This window comes from Salminus brasiliensis, chromosome 4 (genome assembly GCF_030463535.1).
Source record: "Salminus brasiliensis chromosome 4, fSalBra1.hap2, whole genome shotgun sequence".
NCBI classification, from domain to species: Eukaryota; Metazoa; Chordata; class Actinopteri; order Characiformes; family Bryconidae; genus Salminus; species Salminus brasiliensis.
The window spans coordinates 25273782-25295326 of NC_132881.1; the positions used below are offsets into that span (position 1 = coordinate 25273782).

Consider the following 21545-nt stretch of genomic DNA (forward strand, 5'->3'; position numbering starts at 1 on the left):
TAATCACAAGTTTAAATGCTAGCTAGAAGGTCGCTTTTTGCCTAGGAGAACAAATAAATAAATGCCTAATAAACTGTCTAGAGGAATCCGTTCCTATAATCTCTCAGTGTGATCTTGAGAACTTTAGCCTCAAACACGACAGACACAGAAGCTTTAATAGAGAAAATGCTTCAACAACTTTTTAAGAGATAAATGGACGATCAGTCATTGGGCTGGATTAAGCTCAGAGCTAAGAGATGGAGCAGCTCTCTGTGTGTGTGTGAGAGAGAGAGATGAGGAAGGAGTAAGAGAATGACAGTTAGTTAAGAGATTTAACCCATAATTCAGCATAAATAAAGTGTATTATAGCTTCTGAGGCTCTGTAAAAGGAGTGACCTATGGGAGGAAGTTGGTGCCAAACTTGGTAAGATGATTTTGCGTTAATGCCTTAAAGTTAGCAGATTTATCGCATGCGGTAACGTTGACAGCACTATCCAAAACACATAAAAGCTAAAATGAAACATCTGAAAATGTGTTTTCTGTCAAGTTAATGTTTATAGTACTACATTTATTTTTATTTATCTTATTTATGAAATAGTTATTTATTTAATAAGGTTTGCTTATTATTTACTTATGTGTACTTAAGGTTTACGTATTAAATTTTTATGTGTTTAAGCACCACAATAATTTTATATGACCATTTGCAACATGGAGGAGAACTCGAAACACAGAGCCAATGGAGCAACTTGTGTAGCTAGTCAGGTTTAGTTTGCGATGCTGCACTACAAGTAACATTCCTACAAAACGGAGTGATTTTCCATCACTGTGTTCGTTAAAACATCTCCACAGTTCTCCTCATGAGAGTCTGGTTTATTTTATAGGTATATATTAGTTATCATCCTGCCCCTGGTTGGGTAAATCATTGCTTAATGATGTTAAATCAGGTGAGCTGGTGATGGAATTGAACACATCCAGGTGCTGGCTGATGGGGGTGTCCAGAAGAGAGATCTGGAACCTAGCATTCTTCACTAGCTCATAAATTCTGTACATTCTTTCTTGTACATTCATATGTACATTAGTTTAGTTCTGATTGTCTGCACTGTATTGTGCCTCACTCAAAAGGCAGTCTAGGCTATAAAGTCTGGGGTTTCTGTACAGTGTTTTGAAATTTCAGGTTTTTTTTGTAATTTGCCTGTTCTCTTTTCAGCACTACAGTTCGGTACTACAATATCCTCTAGGTAGGGGGGCTGAGCCCACCCTGAGTCGAGGAGTTTAAGTGTCTCAGGTTCTTGTTCACAAGTGATGGAAAGATGGACTGTGTGCTCGATTCGAGAGCTGTGTTTAATGGTTCAGCTCTGTCTTTACTGCTTAGAGCTGAACCATTAAGCTCTATGATCAGGAAGCGTAGGTATTGACCAGAAGAACGAGATTGTCACTCAGTTTCTTTTAAGATCTTTAAGTTCTTTTAACACAAAATAGTTTAAGAAGTCAGGTCCAGTAAGTATAAATCTGCCCCAGGATTTTGTGGGCAGTTCTGCTTTCTGGACCTGACTTGTCCATTGGGCAAGCATGGTTAAAGTACTGGATGTTGGTAGTAGATCTATATGGTTGTCCTAAACTGAGTGAATGAGTGGAAGTTGAAGTAGGTGTGTCTTGTTGACTAATTGTAACTAACTCAACTGTGACCTAAATTGAGGCCTTTCGCTTTCTTTTCACACAGGGGGGTTCTAGGAAAGCAAGGCTACCAGTGTCAAGGTAAATCTCATTATACCCCACCTACCCCTTTATCTCGTTTTATTCATATAAATCAGCAATAGCCTTTTTCATTGTGTGAGCATTACATGACAAAAAGAAAAGATCCTAAATGAATAAGTTATTATTGTCATTATAATTTGAATACAATTAACATAAATAATAGTAACACTTGTACTTCTCCTATAAAATGACCATATTGAAGATACTGTACTGAGTATAAGCATGAGAAACCTCTGTTGCCCATAAAGAACATCTGCTTTGGCTTTGTATTGTGAAAATTAGAAACAGGAGGAGGAAAGAGTACTGAAAGTTTGTACTAAGTAAAAGTACTGCTACTCTACAGACAATGTACTTAAGTACTAGTAAAGTACTTGAGTAAAATTTAATCATTTGTTTATTGAAAAAATACTTAAGTAATTCATTTGAGTTACCTTTCTGAATGTCTGCAAACCAGATGTAAATTTCTGGTCCTAGAGGCCTAGTTTGGTACTTTGGTGATTTCTTGTTCTAACACACCTCCCAAACCTGGTAATTAACAAATGAGTTCAATTAAATGTCTCAGCACCAGGGTTCGGCACCCTTAGTCTAATTCCAGCTAATTACAATCTGTGACTAATTACTCGGACACCACCTCCTGAAATATTTGCGCAGCTCAGCGCCAGTACAGATGCCTGCGGAAGTTGGGCTGTGTTGCACGTTGATTGAGTTGAGATCTGAATCTTGTATATTTTGAACATGCTTTCTTCTAAATATGTTAATTATCATTTTGAACTGTAAGGGTTATTGAAATTCTAGCAGCTAAATAAAATACTCGAATACAAAATAAAAGTGCAATAATTAAGTAAAAGTGCTTGAGTACTGTAACGAGAGTAAAAGTGTCTGATCAGTAGTGATGTGGCAGTGTTCTTACAGCCTTCTTGTTTTTCCTGATCAGTATGTACGTGTGTGGTCCATAAACGCTGCCATGAGCTCATCATAACGAAGTGTGCGGGTCTGAAGAAACAGGAGGACACGGCGGAAGAGGTGAGGGACTGATTTTGAATTCTTTTAAAACCTGATACTGTGTAATCAGCTCCGGTAACCACTATATAGATCCCTGGATAAATTTTTGTCATCCATGTCTGAACTCTGCTAAAGCATTGCATCCTGGTTTACCAACCTTTTACAAAAATGGCATGGTTTTACTGCAGCGACTGGTTTTGGCACTTTTTTGGACTAAACTCTTTCAATATTTTCCTCAAAGGCATCTCGTTTTTCCTGACATCCTAACGTGTATAAAAACAAAGTGTATGACAGTATAGATTCTTGCTTAAAGATGTCAACCTTTCAAGAAGCAATGAACTTCTCTGTCGCCCCCTGCAGGTGGGCTCTCAGCGCTTCAGCGTCAACATGCCTCACAAGTTCAGTATTCACAACTACAAAGTCCCCACCTTCTGTGACCACTGTGGTTCGTTACTGTGGGGGCTGATGCGGCAAGGACTTCAGTGTAAAGGTGAGTGAGGACAAGGGTGGTCAGAAAGTCCTTGTATGGAGCTGCACACACTCGCACACACTCTCAAATGCATTGAAGTATAACCTAATCATTTTGGCCATCTATCTCTCTCCCTTTCCCTCTCTCTCTCTCACTTTCTCTCTCTCCAGTTTGTAAGATGAATGTGCACAGACGCTGTGAAAGTAATGTGGCCCCTAACTGCGGAGTGGACGCGCGGGGTATTGCCAAAGTGCTGTCTGACTTGGGGGTGACGCCTGATAAAATCTCAAGCAGTGTGCAGAGGAGAAAAAAGGCAAGAGTTATTGGGGGGGGGGGGGGGGGGGGGTTCAGAGGGATGGCTTAGGCTCAGAATGAGCACAACTAAATCTGGGGAGTTGCTTACTTGCTTAATTGCCCTAGAACTTCAAACATGCTTTTACACTCTGCTGACAGACCTGGCTCTCTTTATCTCTTAGAGGACTAGACTTGTTACTATTGTTCTTCTGCATTATTTGAGTAGTGTTATGCAATAATGCATTACTTAGCTGTAAGAATTAATGACATAATTACATACTTACTTATTAAATTATATTGAATTATACATTGCACATGTTTGACAGGTTTCAGTCAGGACTGTTTTTCTTTGTGTTTAAATGTCAAACAAAGAAAAAACATTGCAAAAATATTAATATTTTTTTAATAAGGCAAATAACAATAACTTTAAATCAATAAAATAAAATAAAAAAATTAAAGCAGTAAAAGATGTTCTGTATTTATAGACAGAAATATGTCTACTTTAAAAAATGAACATGCTTTGTTAGGGCTGGTGATAACTGGAACTTTAAGGGCCTAGAATCAGGAATTGACTCACAGAAATATAGAAATATGATCACTAGTCCATTAGTGGAGTTATAAAATAACTGATTTTTGTGAGAAGGAACAGGCCTGAAGCTTCTCCTCCCTAATCTCCCTAACATCCTTAAAATTCCATCCCTACCTTTCCGTTCATGTGTCTACAACGAGTCTGCAGAAGCCGCCCGATTGGGAGAAGACTATGAGAGAGAGGGAGGTCTCCAGTTTTGGGCTGGAGTTCTCCCCCTCTCTCACAGTCTTCTCCCGATCATCCCGATATCCTGAAGGCATGGCCCGAACTATGTGACAGTTGCTCCTTCCTGATTCCCTCTGGCAGCACTTTACCCTGGTCATATCACACACTCCTCCACATGTCCTCTGCCATGGTTGATACAGTCCTTGAGTGCTTTTTACTTTATTATGGATTAGTCTCACCTGCTGTGGCACTGGAACATAAGCGATTACCGATCAAATGATGATTTAAATCCAGTATGAATCTGCACTCTGCAATGTTAAGTAATAATTCTGGAGTGGAGTAGCTTTTAGAGCTGTACACTAACATTTAAATCAGGTTTTGTTGATTTGCCACAGGAAAATCAACAAAAGGCATTTTGATCTATCTTTAGAAAATGTGTACTTGTTTTCTACAGTAATACAATAATACATTGACTAGGGGTGCCAAAACCTTTGCATACTACTGTATAATTCACCAAACGTAAAGCTTCCTCTGTAATAGCAGCCCTAATCAAGGTAACCTCATGTCAAAGCAAAACTGTACACTGTTCTTTAATTCTCGATTGAGGCCTGTTGTAGCTTACAGTAGATCTAAGAGTGGTGTGTTTTGATTGTACCGTTTTTCAGTGCCATGGTTGCTGTGTGCCATATCGTTGTTATCTTTATGATACACGTAACACTAAAGGCAACATTCAGACCATGTTATTTCAGCCCAGAGTGTTTCTGATCATTTGCTGTAGAAAGCCAGTCAAATCCCTCTCAAGCATTACTGAATTTACTGGTAATCCAGCCCAAATGTTGCTTAAGAAACTTTCTAGGTTGTTTGCATTCCTCACATTAACATGTGTTCTGTGTTTTAGCTGAAGGGTTGGAATGGTGGAATCATCACCCAGTTGAGTAGATGTATTTAATCGGATAGCGTCTTGCACTGATTAAAGATGAAGACGATGATGGTACTGTATTCTCCACAGATTAGTCAAGGTCCAGACCCTCAGCCTCTGCCGATATCTCCACAGACAGAGGAAGATCGCTCCAAGTCGGCCCCCACTTCTCCATGTGACCAGGGTATACACACACTTATCATCTGTTAACATCAGTACATGTATATAACCTGGGTCGAACTGATTCCATGGTCTCAACCTGTACTCAATATTAGGACCTGTCTGAATGGTGGTAGTTAGTTTGTAGGGTAAATTAGCTTAATATGGGACATTTTTGTATGGGGGATGTTGAACAGTTAATCATGACATCAAAGCTTGTGTTAACCCATTATTCAATGGACTTAACACCTACAATACATAAAACGTTGGTGGCCCACATTGGACAGTGTCCTCATTAGGGCAATTCACCTTTCCCTCACCCCTCCACACAGATGCGAAGGATTCAGAGAACATCAGGAAGGCGCTATCGTTTGACCACCGCGGAGAGGAGCTGAAACCAGAAGCACCTTCACCTCTAAACGAGGCTGGAGCCAAGGAGACAGGGGAGGCAAGAGAGAATGGGGAAGTAAAGACGCTGCAGACCAAAAGAATGAGCCTAGAGGACTTCTCCTTCATCAAAGTGCTCGGCAAAGGCAGCTTTGGCAAGGTGACCCGCTCTATAACTCAACACCCAATTACCAACATCATCTTTTTCGATTATAGCCTTAAAGTCTTGTATCTCCTGCCTGCTCCATCACTCCAGAGAACACAGTTCTAATGCTCAACATTTGGCAGTGGGCATGATGACCTTAGGCTTAGGTGTGGTTGCTGCAGAGCGTTACTGTCTGTTGACAGACTGCCTATTAAGTGTACTCTATAAGGGTGTGTTTATTCTTGTCAGCTTTGGTTCAATTAAAACTAACCCTGGTGCGTTAGAGTAAGTGTGAACACTGCCTTTCTCACCAAACAAGCGAACAGAGATCATCTTATCAACTCTACCTGCTCGCTCCATCAAAATCATGGGGTCCGCATTCGCCTGCTTCATCACTAGTGAGCCTCAGTGCAGACCTGCTCCTGTTTCAAATTCTTCTGTCTGATGCTTTACTTTAGCAGGGCTGTGTCCCAAACCACACACTACCACACTACACAACATTTCAAAACTAGCCACTATTAGAACTTTATTCATTAGTGTAGTGGCCTCAGTAAAGTAAAGACGTGTGCAAGTTGGGATGGATCACACAGCACCCGCTGACGCTCACGCCCTGGGCTGACCTTTGCTTGCAGTCTTCGGTCATATATGCATCATTTGTCACCTTTTCACCCCTTTCCAAAAGCAGACCAGGACTAATTTGATGTGCCAGTGGATCATTTTCCTTTCTTAGACCATATCCATCCTTTTTTTTTTTTTTTTATGAAAGCAGCTGTTTTCTAACTGTATGAAGGATTTGATCACTCTGTGGAATGTACATCTCACTACCTTTTTTCCTATCTGATCTTATTATGAAATTATATCCATAGTTAAGTCTTACATACCAAGAAGAAGCAAAACAGCAGAAGTCTTCCTTCTATACACGGCTGACCTTAATGATGCGTATGTGTGCGTGTGAATGCAGGTGATGTTGGCTGAGCTGAGAGGCACAGATGAGGTGTACGCAGTGAAGGTCCTGAAGAAGGACGTGATTCTGCAGGATGATGATGTGGACTGCACTCTGACAGAGAAGCGCATTCTGGCTCTGGCCAGAAAACATCCCTACCTGACCCAGCTCTTCTGCTGCTTCCAGACCAAGGTACACATCTCAGCTGCACTCTGACTCCGAGCTTAACCTAGGAGTCTAAAACCAACAAAGTTTAGAACATCTCAAATCAGGTTCAGATGTCACGCCCGTCTCTCTAAAATGTGGGTAAGTAAACCGGGTTCCCACTTCGTGGAATATCAGAAAAAAATGGAAATTTCACTCGAAGGCGAAAGATTAATAAATTGTGGAAAAGGTTTCAGATTGTAGCCACGGATGCTCAGTAATGTGGACAGGTACTTACGTCTCTGCTTATTATGCAAATGTAATTAATGCTGATGACATAACACACATGGCCCTCACACATATTTGCAAGCTTTCCTGTTAGCAAGTTTTCAGTGAGCGTTTTCTTGCTAGCTTGCATTACATAATTTCATGCATAGTGCATTACGTAGTCTATACGGAGTCTAGCAGCAGTTGCCCCCAAATAATTGTCAATTGTACTCATTATTAAGGGTGTAAGGCACTAATTATGCACATGTCATGTTTATCTTTAATAATTGAAACAACAAATGTATATATACAGTTAGCCTTATGCAGGCATTCGCTGTATTTAGTTTGCTAATTTGCAATTTGACTTCAGTTCTAGCTCCATTATTTAACCCACTACCAAACTGACACTAGTCTGTTGTAGTCTGTCTGGTGAAAACTCCATAAGGTTTACAGAGGGGTTTGCATCTTATGAAAGAGATTTGTATATTGTACTAGGTGTTGAACAGTCCACCCAGTAACCATTTGTGGAAAACCCTAAAAATAATAATAAAAAAATACAGTACACAATAAAAATACAATACACAGTAGGTTCAGGTGAGGCGTGGACAGAGTTATGTTCAGGTTGCAGGCTGGTTCACTTCTTCCTCTGTGGTTAGTGTTACTGACCTCATTAAAAAGTATGTTGCCATTTACAGTAATTCGCCACTAGATGGAGATAACCTCATATCACATGTTGCTCTATACAAGATTGAAAGTCACAGAGGGGCCAGAATTCAGCAGTGTTTTCTAATTTCCCTACCGAAGCCTGGTAAGTGTCTGAATAGGTTTATCAGTGTTATCAGTTGAGCCGGAAAACAATAAAGGCCTCCCAGTGCAAAAATTAGGCACCTGTTTTTTTGTTGGACAGAAATACTTGATGTTGATTTGTTTCAGGACTATTTAGTATGACTTTGGTTTGTGTTATATTATATTATGTTATACAGTCATATCAGAATATTATGACCACCTACCTAATAGTGGGAATATATGGCTTGGCTTGGATGATACTAGCGAGATGTGGAATGCACTGTATTTGGAAGGTGTTCATTATAGAGGTTAACTGGTCCACAGAGGTTAACTGGTCCCCATAGGCCTGTGATTCTTTCAGTTAGTAGAAGGTGCCATTAAGGGTTCCTTGGAGCAATGCCATGGGGGAGCCAGTTTTGGTTCCTTCGAGAACCTGTAAATTAAGGCACATGAAGAGCCTTAGTGATGTACAAAGAACCTTAAAGAATAATATAAACGTTCCATACCAGTGAAAGTGTTTCTGAGAACTACATCCAAACCAATAACCATTTTTTGGAATTATGGTGGAATCATCACCAGTCAAAACAAGTTTGATATTGTCTTCAGCAGGCTGTGTTCTGCACACATGTGTTTTGTTTCCAACCATTGACTCCTGCTGCCCCAAAATCTGCAGGTTAAGGTCAGCTAGCACAGACTTGGCCCGACGATGGCTGTAATTGGGGAAGAACTGGTGTAATGTAACCCAGGCTTTAGCTGGCACTGTAAAAAGCAGAAACTAGAGCATCCCTGTCTTTTGACTGGCGGGTACACGGCGTCCGCGGCGCTCTGTATCCCTGATTCATACTAATACATGATGAAGAGAGGCGGGCCTAGGCGGCCTTCGCATCGCCCAGCTTTTTTGTTTATTTTCCCCCTGCTCGAACCTGCAGTTGCTCATAATGATGGCGTCCTACTGCCTCTAATTTATTTATTTCTACCGTTTCCCCAAACAAGCCCGAGAACATTGTGTCCTGGCGGCCGAGAGCAGTGGGAGGGAGAGAGAACGGGGGTGGGTGGGGCGGCTGAGGAGGAGCGAGGAGAGGAAGGGAAAGGGGCTGTGGATACAGGCTGGAGGAAGCGGAAAGCGCAAGTTTGAGGATGGAAGAAGGAGGCAGATGAAAGGGATTGTGTGCTGCGAGGTGGGCTTGGGGAGGACAGTGGGGCTTCGGAATCATGCAGTGGTGTTGGTGAAAGCTTGAACAGTTACGCAAATCTTGGAAGATTTTGATCATTGTCTGCGGAATTATTATGCAAATCAACCAAGTTGCACCTGTGAACATTACAGAACCGTACTATATAATTCCCAACTACTCTACGCTTCTTATATTACTTAGTCATTTATAAGGCTCACTATGCTCTGTACAGATGGCAGGTAGAGGTTATTCAGGTTTGGTTGTTTGTCTTGAAACGAAGATATTACCAAACTGCCATGTCGACACCTTTCTTCATTGTACTCCCTACCAGAGGTCAGATCTCATGTTCCTTAGTTTCTTTGTTTTTTCATTTGCATAAGCCCCAGCCTGTTGTTATGGCATAAACTGAAAAAATGGCTGTTAGAAATCATTTGCACGATTTTAATAGGGCAAGTATTTGCAAATGAAAAAACTGTTTCATCAGCACTATTGGTTTCTTTAAATGATGCCAAGATTTGGCAAGTTGAACTTACATTAGCACAATATTTGATAATATTAGTTATGGGGCAGTGGTGGCTCAGCGGTTAGAGCTCCGGGCTACTGATGAGAGGGTTGTGGCTTCGATACCCAGGCTCAGCAAGCTGCCACTGTTGGGCCCTTGAGCAAGGCCATTCACCTTCTCTGCTCTCCGGGCGCTGGAGTTGGCTGCCCACCGCTCTGGGTGTGTGTGTGCTCACTGCCCATAGTTCACTAGTGTGTGTGTGTTCATTACCACAGATGGGTCAAATGTGGGGGACACATTTCAAATACATGCACCTTCACCTTTATGGTCAGTAGGTCAATAGGCACAATAGGCACACTAGTATTTGGATCATACTCAATCTAACACAGCTTAAGCTTGGGTTCATTCCATGAGACATAATTGGCTTTGGTTGATTCAACAGATGTGCTAAATGCATTCTTTGAAAGTTAAGTTCTTTATCTAGATGCAGACGATCAGACAAGATGATGTTTGATAACTCAGGTGTTCTTCTGTTCTTTACGACAGTAGATGCTTGGCTAGAACATGGCTAACAAACATTGGAATTACACTGTCACAGCCTGATCTCTGTGAAAGAGGCTCAGAAACGTCCCCCAATGCACTCAGAGCACATGCTGAGCTTCATTTGTTTCACACAGACAAATCAGAGTGGTTTACAACATGGTATGAACTATTTCAGTTTTTTATAAATACTCCAGACTTCTCCGCAAGCAGAACTACTTTTACATCACACTGAAAAAGATAGAGAGGGAGACTCATCAAACTGGTCCACCATGACAGTTCACTGGAAGAAGCACATCAGCGTTACAAGACAACTTTCACAACTTGCATTTTTTAACGCAACTACGGCCAAAACCCAGTCCACGTAGCGTGAAGCGCCCTTGCAATGTTTCTGGCCTGACTTTCTCCACCTGTCCAGAGAAGGATTTCTACTAGATTCTGGAGCACAGGATTGTTGTAAGGTTTTGATTGCATTCAGCGCCAAGAGCGTTAGTGAGGTCAGGATGCTGTATGATCACCACCCCACCTTACCTTCAAACTCCCCAAATCATCCCAAAAGTATTGGATGGAGCACCACCCATCATTCCAGAGGACACAGTTCCACTGTGTGCTCTGGGCTTAATACCCCTCTAGCCCATGCCTGGCATAAGGCATGGTGGCAAAAGGTTCATGTTTATCTGCTTCAGAGAGTCCTATTCTTTTGGCAGTACTTCTCTACAGGGACTAGAAAAGCTGTATGTGTGTGTGTGTGTGTCAGTAGCTAGTGTAATATACTGTGTAATGTAAAGTTGCTGGAGGGGTGTCCACAAACATTTGGGCATCTTAGCACAAAAATATCAGGAAAACCAAGGTAAAAGGGTTTGTTAGATGTAGGTGCAAAGTTGCTTCTTTACTCTCTCTCTCTTTCTCTCTCTCTGTCTCTCTCTCTCTCTCTCTCTCTCTCTCTCTCTCTCTCTCTCTCTGTATGTGTCTCTCTCTCTCTCTTTCTTCTCCAGTGTCCATTGCATTCATTGTTCTCAGTCGCTACTAATGGGCACATTAGCTTTGTCTTTGCTCTGTGCTAAAACAGGCGATTGTTGTAGACCTTACATCACAGGGCACTGATCCCTATCAGCCCTGATGTGTATTCCATATGCTGTTTGTTTTCGTTTCCCCACCACACACCCTTACACACACACACACACACATTGCATTAGCCTACTTGGAACAAATGTTCCATGCAACATCTCTTTGTCACTTTGCCACTTTTCTGCCATTAGTTTGCATTTTTTTTATCATACCACATTATTCCCATCTCTCTCTCTGGCTCTACCTCCCTTTCTACCTGTCCTCACACAGATACACACACACTACACGGTCTGGTGATTAAACTTGTCCTAGCGGTGTATTCTTGGCTGCTTCCATGTACTTTATTTGGATGTAGTGATTGATGCAGGCACCACAGCCAAATCTGCATTACGAAAGCCCTTCAGACAAAAGCTCCAGAAGAGCCGCTGCTCACAAAACACAGGAGGGGGGAGGGGGGGAGGGGGTTGTGTACCCAAGACCCTTGGTGAGGTGGGTTTGAGACATGTCTCTGGGCACTGAATGTCCAACCGTGTACTTCTAAAGTTAGTGGACTCTCTCCGTCACTCGTGTTCTAATCAGATCTCATTGAGTGAATGCAGGTGAGCAGACGTGCATTCTCCTTTTTTTTTTTGTTCCTTTGCTCTTTCCCCTCCCCGCTCTCTCTCTCATCAGCTCTTTGTCACCTCACACGTAGCACCGCAAGCTGACCTCTTGTTGACATCGCTGCTTCCCTCGCTCCATTTCATGTTCCCTCTATGTGTAATTTGCCATCAGGCACTGCCAGGGAAGCCGCTGCCTGGACTTGCTCCCCACAGCCACAGTGTCCTGCCGTTCTGTTCCCATATCCAAAGCGAGCACCATCCTCAACCGAGCTGCTCACACACCAGCGTTCAAGCCACATGCACTGTAGAATGTGGTTGACTTGCTTGAATGTGACTAAATTGCTAATAAAAAGCAGAAGGACTGATGAAATATTTAATTTAATGGAAGAAAATCTGAATAATGTAGCTTAAGGCCAATGTTAACAATCATTTTAAAGATGCCATAGAATGCATTTATTCAGTATTTTAAGATTTATTTAATGATAAATAGTAAGAATGGTGACTTTAGTTGGGGCAAAAAACATATCATGATATGATCTATTAAGACATGATAATCTTGTCTCTGATTGGCTGGTTCACAGCAGCGCAACAGCTCACAGGAGCCATGTAGCATAGCATGACCTAGCTTTGCATAGCCCAACATCGCATAGCATAGCATAGCATAATGTTTGGCATGGTCACAAGAACCTTGTAATTGTTAAGTCTTACTTGATAAGGTTGCTGTCCTCTCTGCACGGTGTGTGGTCAGCTAGCTGAAGAGATTGTAGCCAATCAGCTGGATTAGCTTTTAGCCTAGCACACACAACTAGCACAATCTCGATTCCTTGGCTTTTGCTTCCTTGAGCACCACCTATCCTTCACCTCATCTTCTGCAGACCTTTTGTGGCAAAGCCATGGATATTGGACACATGCTTCCCTGAATTTTGTTTCAGTGCTGTATTTGACCACTTTCAGCTTTGACTAAGGCCAGCCGGGCTTTCGCAAGTGGACTGGGTTTATTTATATTTTGGAGACATAAATATAATGAGTTGAGACTATGACATAAATTCTGAAGTTGGTCACTTTTATAGCTCTGTTTGGGTTATGCCAGATTGTCTTTTTAGTGTAGAGACAGTAGTGCTTGAGGTTTACGGTGTCTCACTTCCTGTCAGTACTGAACTCTCCTTACTCAACCTTTCCAGGATAAATAGAGTTTTCCTTTCTAAGTGCATCCTAAGTCAAACATATGCTTCTTTCGCACACTTCTGAAGTGTCCGAATAGTATTACATATTGCTGCTGTCCAATAACAACATGTATCTCCATTTTTAATGTTCTCCATTGTTTGAATCCTGTAGCAGCTCTGTACATTATTAACATTTTTTTATTATTATTTAAAGTAAAGAACATTTTTGCATTCTCCTGTAATGTCCCCATTTCGGAGATACATGTTTTTCACTGGACAGTGACGGCCTAGTCTTACATATATCTGTAAGTGACAAACTGAGCTTAAAAACATGATAAATGTCACGTCCTCAACAAAAAAGTTGTTTTTCCAACTAATGTCTAGTCAGTGGCAGCAATCAGCTGACTGCACTGGACATTGTGATGAGAAATGAAAAATGAAAAAAAAAATATCTGTGGGATTTTTCATCATTGCCTCCCCCTACTCGCTGCACCAAACAGCAGCTATGATTGGTCGTTTCCATATTAGTCAACTGGCTTCTTTCTGAGGGGATTTTTTACCCATGTTAAAAGATAAATAGCACTACACTCTCTGACAGTAGGCAGATATCTGACTTGCAACACCAGTAGATGTGTGAATCACCTTGCTCGGCCTGTGCCACAATCCCTCATCTCTTATCCCAACTGAGGGCAGTGAAGTCACTCAGTCATGCCGGTAAACACCTTTCTGCTTTTGCCACGTGCTTCTTAATCATAGGCCTGATCTCCAGTTAATATAGTCCACCTATCCTGTATGTATGTAGACTTACTGGCCGTTTTATGAGGTACACTTCCCTTGTGCACTTTGTAGGTACAGTTACTGACTGTAGCCCAATTCTTGCTCATTCAACATTCAACACAACAGAGGCCCATTCTCATACTAGTGGCCATTCTCAACATAGTAGTGGGAGGATGGTGCGTGTTTTGCTGTAATGAGGGTAATACATACAGTTTTGTCTTCAAAAAGTGGGAGTAAGTAAGTAAGAGACTGGACGAAAAAAAGAAGCCAAATGGAGAGAATAAGAGTGGAAATTATGAAGATGGCAGGAAGTGAGGGAGGGAGAAAGAAATGCTTTAAATGACATTTACTTAATGTTACATCACAGGAAGTGAGGGAAACAAATCTGTTTTATAAAGAAGAAGACCTTTTTTTCCAGAGAACATAAGGAAACAGCAGTGTGGAAGCACTTTGTCAAATAGTCCAGATACACTTTAGATATATAAATATAGCTGTAGGCAACAATGTGGGGTCACTGCAGGGTCCTCACAGTGAATGTGCAGCAGGAAAGCAAAATGATCTAATTGTTCAGAGGTGGCGTGTGTGGGTAAACACAAAACATCTCCTCATATCACAAGAATGTATCCAGTCATGTGGATTTGAAGGAAATCAGTGTAAAGACATGAGAAACCGCTTTTGATGGATTGTTTTATCTTAGCCTATGATTATCATATTTTAGCCACAGTGTGCTGTATTGCTGATAACTGTCCCAGGTTTTTGCTGAGGCAGCGTTGCAGCGCTACCTAATGGTCTGGCATAGCTAGTAATTATTGCTGCTGCTTTGCATTAAAACATGAATGCCAATATTTGCTTTGGTTGATATCAAGAAGTATTTATTTAAGTTGGATAAAGCCAGAGGAACTGCTTGTGACCACATATCGAGTCATTTTAGGTTGAAGACAAACTCCTTTATTAAGCACCAGCATTTTATATCTTTGGGCTATCTATTTTAGTGATCTTTTGGCAAGCCACCAACCATGCTTGATTAAGGGCGTGTCAGTGTGTCTTTGCTATCGCAACGACGGAAAAAAGTGCTGTACACACAGCAGTACACACGTTGGGCACACGCCTGTGTTGACAATGTATTGCCAAGATAGCAATGAATGTCTGCCTGTTGACTTCTGCCTAGGCTGTTTTCAGTCAGTGGTGCACCTGTGTTTTCCGTTGCCAAGATAGCAATACGCCAGAAATTGACCTGAACACACCTCATTTCGAGACCACCACGCCCATCAGCATAGATATATTCACAAGCACCGTTGCTATTTAAATGATGCAGGTGAAAGGCGTGAAAATAGCCTGTTGGCGGGGTGTAAGATGGCGATGAGCATCGTGATGTGCCTCGCGCAGGGTGTAAGATAGGGCCCTTTATGTCTCTGAGCACAAAAGGAGAAGACAAATGTAGCCCATACTATCAGTGGCATCTTTTATGTACCTGTACTGGTGTTGCAGGCTGGGCTAGCATGACCGTATGACTGTCTTACAAGTACATTTAGAAGTATTACAGTTATTTAGATTACAATTACACATGTTTACATGTTTACAGCTACACAGCTGTAGCTCTCAGTTTATTAAAAAGAAAGGGCCAACCCTGTAGTTTGCTTGTAGTTTGTTAATCTAGCGGATTTAGTTACTTTGATAAACCTGGCAAAAAGCTTGTAAATGTGTATCAGTCTGCATGACACCTGCATACGCTTAAGATATATATATATATATATATATATATATATATATATATATATATATATATATATATATATATACAGTGAGTCCAAGAAGTATTTGATCCCTTGCTGATTTTCTTCGTTGGCCCACTAATAAAGACATGATCATTCTATACTTTTAATGGTAGATGTATTCTTACATGGAGAGACAGAATATTAAAAAGAAAATCCAGAAAATAAATCTAAGGAATATATATTAATTGATTTGTATTTCATGGAGTGAAATAAGTATTTGATCCCTTAGTATTCATTAGCAGTTCTGGCTTTTACAGACCAGTTAGACACTCCCAATCAACTTGTTACCTGACCTGAAGCCACCTGTTCTCACTAATCACTTGTGTGAAAAACACCTGTCCACAGAATCAGACAGATCACACAGATTTCAAGTCTCCAACATGGGTAAAACCAAAGAGCTGTCACAGGACCTCAGAGTCAGAATTGTTGACCTTCACAAAGCTGGAATGGGCTACAAAAAGATTAGTAAGGTGTTGGATGTGAAAGTAACAACTATTGGTGCAATTATCAGAAAGTTTAAAGAGTATAACATGACAATCAACAGACCTCGGCCCGGTGCTCCAAAGAAGATTTCGCGTCGTGGGGTGGCAATGATGCTGAGAACAGTCAGAAATCGTCCTGCAACCACTCGGCAGGAGTTAGCAAATGACCTGAAGGCAGCTGGGACCACAGTTTGCAAGGAAACAATTGGCAACACTTTGCGCAACAATGGATTCACATCCTGCAGTGCCCGAAAGGTACCCCTGCTGAAGAGAGCACATGTGGAGGCGCGCCTCAAGTATGCCAATGATCATTTGAAAGATGAACCAAGTTATTGGGAGAAGGTTTTGTGGTCAGACGAGACCAAAATTGAACTTTTTGGCCTCAACTCCACCCGCCATGTGTGGAGGAAGAAAAATGCTGCCTATGACCCCAAGAACACTGTGCCCACCGTCAAGCATGGAGGTGGAAGCATAATGTTTTGGGGGTGTTTCTCTGCCAAGGGTACAGGGCTACTTCACCGCATCACTGGGAAGATGGATGGAGCCATGTACCGCACAATCCTGAGGGACAACCTCCTCCCCTCTGCCAGGGATCTGAAAATGGGCCGTGGTTGGGTCTTCCAACATGATAACGACCCTAAACATACAGCAAAGGCAACAAAGGATTGGCTCAAGAAAAATCACATTAAGGTCATGGAGTGGCCCAGCCAGTCGCCAGACCTCAATCCGATCGAAAATCTATGGAGGGAGCTGAAGGTCAGAGTTGCCAAGCGACAGCCCACCAACCTTCATGATTTAGAGAGGATCTGCAAAGAAGAGTGGGCCAAAATTCCCCCTGGTGTGTGTGCTAAACTTGTGGTTAACTACAACAAACGTCTCACCGCTGTGCTTGCAAACAAAGGCTTTGCCACTAAGTATTGAGTGTGTTTGGCAAGAGGGATCAAATACTTATTTTCCTCATTGAAATACAAATTAATTAAAATATATTCTTTAAAATTATATTCTGGATTTTTGTCTTGATATTCTGTCTCTCCATGTTAGAATATATCTACCATTAAAAGTGCAGAAGGATAGTGTCTTTATTAGTGGGCAAACAAAGAAAATCAGCAAGGGATCAAATACTTCTTGGACTCACTGTATATATATATATATATATATCTGTGTGTATAAGTGGCAGTTAGCGATGATATCTGATAGGCTACTAGAGTAGTTTTTAGGGTCAAAGGCTACAGCTGAGTGTTAACATCAGTCAGACAGAAAATCAGACGGTTGTTTGACTAAATATAAATATGCAAAAAAAAAAATATTTAATAATAAGTAATTTTGGGGCATTTCTGCTGGTCCATTCATCATTAAATTCTGCAGCAATGATAATAAACACTAAGTTCCCAGTGTGTAAACACATGAAAAACAGCAATAATAGAGATACAGGGGTTTTGCAAGACTGCAATAATATCCTCAGTATTAATAATGATCCTATTATGACCGTTATGTCCCCTCCAACCAACTGTAAACCAACAGCATCAAACTCCCATCAGGCTGAGAAAGTGGCAAAGGCCTATAAGCGAGCCACAGTGACTTTTCCTGCAGAGACTTGTTAGAGGCCTAAAGTCCATTCCAAGTCCAGGCCAAGTTCTGAGTCAGTAGGCCTTGTAATTCACTCAGCGATTGTTTCTAAAACAGAGAAACTGTGTTTGTTATGATTATGCATAGTTATAGTTAGAGGTCAACACAAATAAACTCGTACTGTAAGTCAGTGTAAGCTTCTTAACAGACTGGTCATGTGTGTCCACTGTTGTTCTACCCCCACCCCCTGTATATACATATATAATGCCTTAATGAAGGTTCCCACTTATTCCTGTTTGTTTTCTGTCTACTCCTACTCAGTGCTTCACGGTGCAGGTGATGGATTGTTATTCCTCTCTTTTTCTGGCTAGTCCGTGGAGCTTGACGGCACTTTGGATCTCTCCCAGGTGTTTTGGCTGCGCTCCCGCCGCTTGATTTTTTTGTTGATACTCCATTCATCAGCGTGTTGAATCGGAGCTGTTTGGCAGCTGTACTCACGGCCCAACCTGCAAGCCGCCGTCAGAAGGCGAAATGCTAACCAACACGGCGGAGCACATGTCCAGATTTAGAAGCCCAGTTTTAGTGCTCATTAATCAAAGCTGCGGTGATTAATCACATGCATTATCAGATCAAATACGATGCGTGTTTGCCTTGTAGCACAGCAAACTAAAATATAGACCTTCAGTATCATGTGTGGTGTAATTTTGGTCTGTGTGTTTTCCTGGGTGGTTGTTTTTGTAGTAATTGGGTGGAATTTGCTTCTGAGGAATGCTGCTTTGTTCCTGGCCCTCGCACTGGCTTGTTGTTTTTTGGGAAAGGGAATTGGTGTAGAATGATGTCTTGAGAGAAAATTGTCTTTTGAAGATGCAGGTCTGCAGGTTGAGTGATATAGTCAGTAAGAGGGCGGTCTGAATGGCAAGTGCTCATTGAATGTCCAACAGTTTGTGTGCACATGTTCTTATTAGTGATTTTAGCTGTATTAAGCTGACAGGGGTGGGGGGGGGGGGGGGGGGGGTTTCCGGCTGCACATACACAGTTTGTATATTCTCCTAAGAAGAGCCCTGCCAACACAATGGAGTGCTCTGGAACCGGCAAGTGTCAACTAGAGGGGTGTAAGCCTCCAATCACTGAGCTGCAGAGCAGTGCAGCTGCATTCTCCATAGAGATGGAGCTCAATCCAGCACCACCATTCATTTATTCATTTCATTTATTATAACCTGTATTTTGATCTGAGGGCTGCTTATGTTAATTAGGCTACATCTACAGTTCTCAAATATCTTCATACAATTGTACACACAGTATGTATGTGTGTTACCATTACACCCTCTGTGAGTGCTTTATGTGAATGTTTTAATAACTCCTGTGTGTGCATACCATCATCAGCGTCTCTCTCTTCGACAGACCCAGTTGCAGAATGACTTCATGCATTTATCTACGTCATTAGGTCATATCTCACCATAAGCCCAGCTGACAGAAGCTGCTATTGAATTCTGAAGAGAATATACTGTATGACATACGTGCTGTAAAATGTCTCATTACGCTGCACAGGCACGACTGTATGCGGTTCAAGCCTATCATTAAAAAGGCACGGGCAGGAATTGCTAATACAGCACAATTGCCACTGCAGACAGCATTAAGAGCATATTTGATGTAGATACATTTCATATAGATACACATTTGCATGATCAAAAATAGTATAGTATGTCAGTATAGGAACCTGTCTAGGTTTGGGCCTTTATCCATAATAACCTCAATATTATTTTTATTATTATTGTTATTGTTGTTAGTACTAGTAGTAGTATTATTAATAGCATTGTTATTAATAATATTTAAATTATTTCAAAGTTGTCTCAAAGGTGTGTACTGGACATGACTGCCTAATTGTAAAGAGTAACCACGTTTTTTTTATAAGGTCCATAGATTTGAAGAAATATAATTCTCCTCTTTTTCGCCAGTTTACACAAGAGCTTTGCTGAAGGCAGTCTGTGAGCTTTACAGACAAGTAAAATAATCAATTCTAAGAGAGGAAATCAATCCTAGAGGATATCCAGTGTAATTGTTTCAAAACAGTGGTGATTTGCAGTCTTGTCCGTTTGGATCTGTGCTGCTAGATTTTGCAGAGAATTTATTATTTTCTTGAGAAGTAAAGCAAACTAAGCATCACAGCTTTTTTGTTTTTAACTTTATCAAATGTACATATATCTCTGTTATCTCTGAATACAAAAAAATTGATATATTTTTTAGATAGATTTTACCCTCAGTGACATTATTTGAAAAAGGGATAAAACAGAGGGTAGAGTCTAAAGATTTTCGTACTTTAAATACTTATGATGCAAGAAAATCACTCATCGTGATTTATACCAAATACCAGCAACTTAACTAGTTATCTAGTATGCAGACTTTGTGAAATCTACTGACATAAACCTGATACTTCTAGAGGTAACCAAGTCTTGACTTTTAGCTGCAAAGAAGATATACATATAATTGTGTATCACCATTGTAGCTTATTTATCTAATTTAGAGGTTTCCTAGAGGTTGCGTACGCAGTGACAAAAGCAGCGGTCCTAAAATGGGACCTTGTGGAACTCCAACAGAAATGCTAAATTCCCATAAATGACCTAAACCATCATCAGAGTCATTGTATTTAAATTCAGTGTGTATTCCATAATTTCACTGGGTCTATAACGGCGCAAGGTTTCCAGACTCGCATCCAGTCATCAGGTACTGGCTCAACATCTGTGTGTCCATCTCTTGGCATGCTACATTTAGCTCAAAAGGCTTTCATTTTTTTCCCCCCTCTAAACATTCCTCCCAGAACACACTGTTCCCAAACAGAGCTTTTTCTATGTAACACATCAGCATGCTAAGGCTTGAAACAGTCTGAACAACTCAATTAAGAGCTTTGTCATCAGAGAGAGAGAGAGAGTTTGTGGGACTTGCGCTGTGTAAAGAAAGATCCATCAGGCCCGTGTTTGTTGTTCTCTCTTCGGAGAGTAGGAGAAATTTTTTTCTGCAGTGAGCGAGTTCCATAAAGCACCCTCTCAGCCGGTAACGCCTGACAGCTTCTTGGCAAACAGGGAAACGTTGGTGTGTTATTCTGCGCAAAGTGGTTAGGAGTCATCGGTGGGTGTTTAAGTGGGGCCTTGTGTACTTGTATATGGGTGTATTATATTACTCCAATCCATCCAACCCAAGTTCAGTGTCACTGCTGTTAGAGTTCCCGAAGCTAGACATTCCCAGAGCGTTTATTATCTCTGCTTATTATCTCATGATGTATGTCCTGTAATTGCTGGAAGGCATGTCCAGTGCTGTAGATTGGTCTCAATATAAAGAGTCTGTAGTTACAGTGGTATTATTGTTTACTGCCTCGACTATGACATCCTGTCCATCCATAATGAGACATGCATAACCTGGCATTTACACGTATGTCCACTCCCTACAGGAAGAGAGAAAGTGTGTTAATGCGTGAGTCTGTGTGTGTGTATGTGTGTACGGGACGCGTTGTGTCGTACTTGGTCGGAAAACATCTGGGTGAAACGTTGAGTGATTATTCTGTGAGCGGCGCAAATGTGACTGACATAGGCGCCTCGTATGACAGACTTCGGCGCCTGTGTGTGTATATAGAATAAGGGCGTGTTCAATTGTACAAGCTGTGTTTTCTTGGTAAATGTCGCTGCCGGGTCTGAGTACTTCTTTGTGTGTGCATGTACATGTACCGTATGTATATATACACAGGATACCCTGCAATGTTGAATAAACTTCACAAATGGCTGGGCAATATGATGATATTTTTTTTTTGTCATCGTGTCACGGGACCGCTTTTTCTTTTCTACAACCAAAAATTAGGCTTTTTTTTGTTGTTAAAACTACTATGAATGTTTAAAATGTTTATAAC

The 21545-nt window shown here is 41.3% G+C and overlaps 1 protein-coding gene across 1 annotated transcript in view; it reads left to right on the forward strand.

Annotated features, from left to right (window-relative positions):
• The window catches only part of prkceb (protein kinase C, epsilon b), a 115181-nt gene that overhangs the window by 62683 nt on the left and 30953 nt on the right, over positions 1-21545 (forward strand). The window contains exons 4-10 of the mRNA XM_072677721.1: positions 1700-1734; positions 2669-2757; positions 3097-3226; positions 3376-3518; positions 5263-5356; positions 5664-5878; positions 6825-6998. Of these exons, the coding sequence (XP_072533822.1) occupies positions 1700-1734; positions 2669-2757; positions 3097-3226; positions 3376-3518; positions 5263-5356; positions 5664-5878; positions 6825-6998 (880 nt within the window). The remainder of the gene's footprint in view (positions 1-1699; positions 1735-2668; positions 2758-3096; positions 3227-3375; positions 3519-5262; positions 5357-5663; positions 5879-6824; positions 6999-21545) is intronic.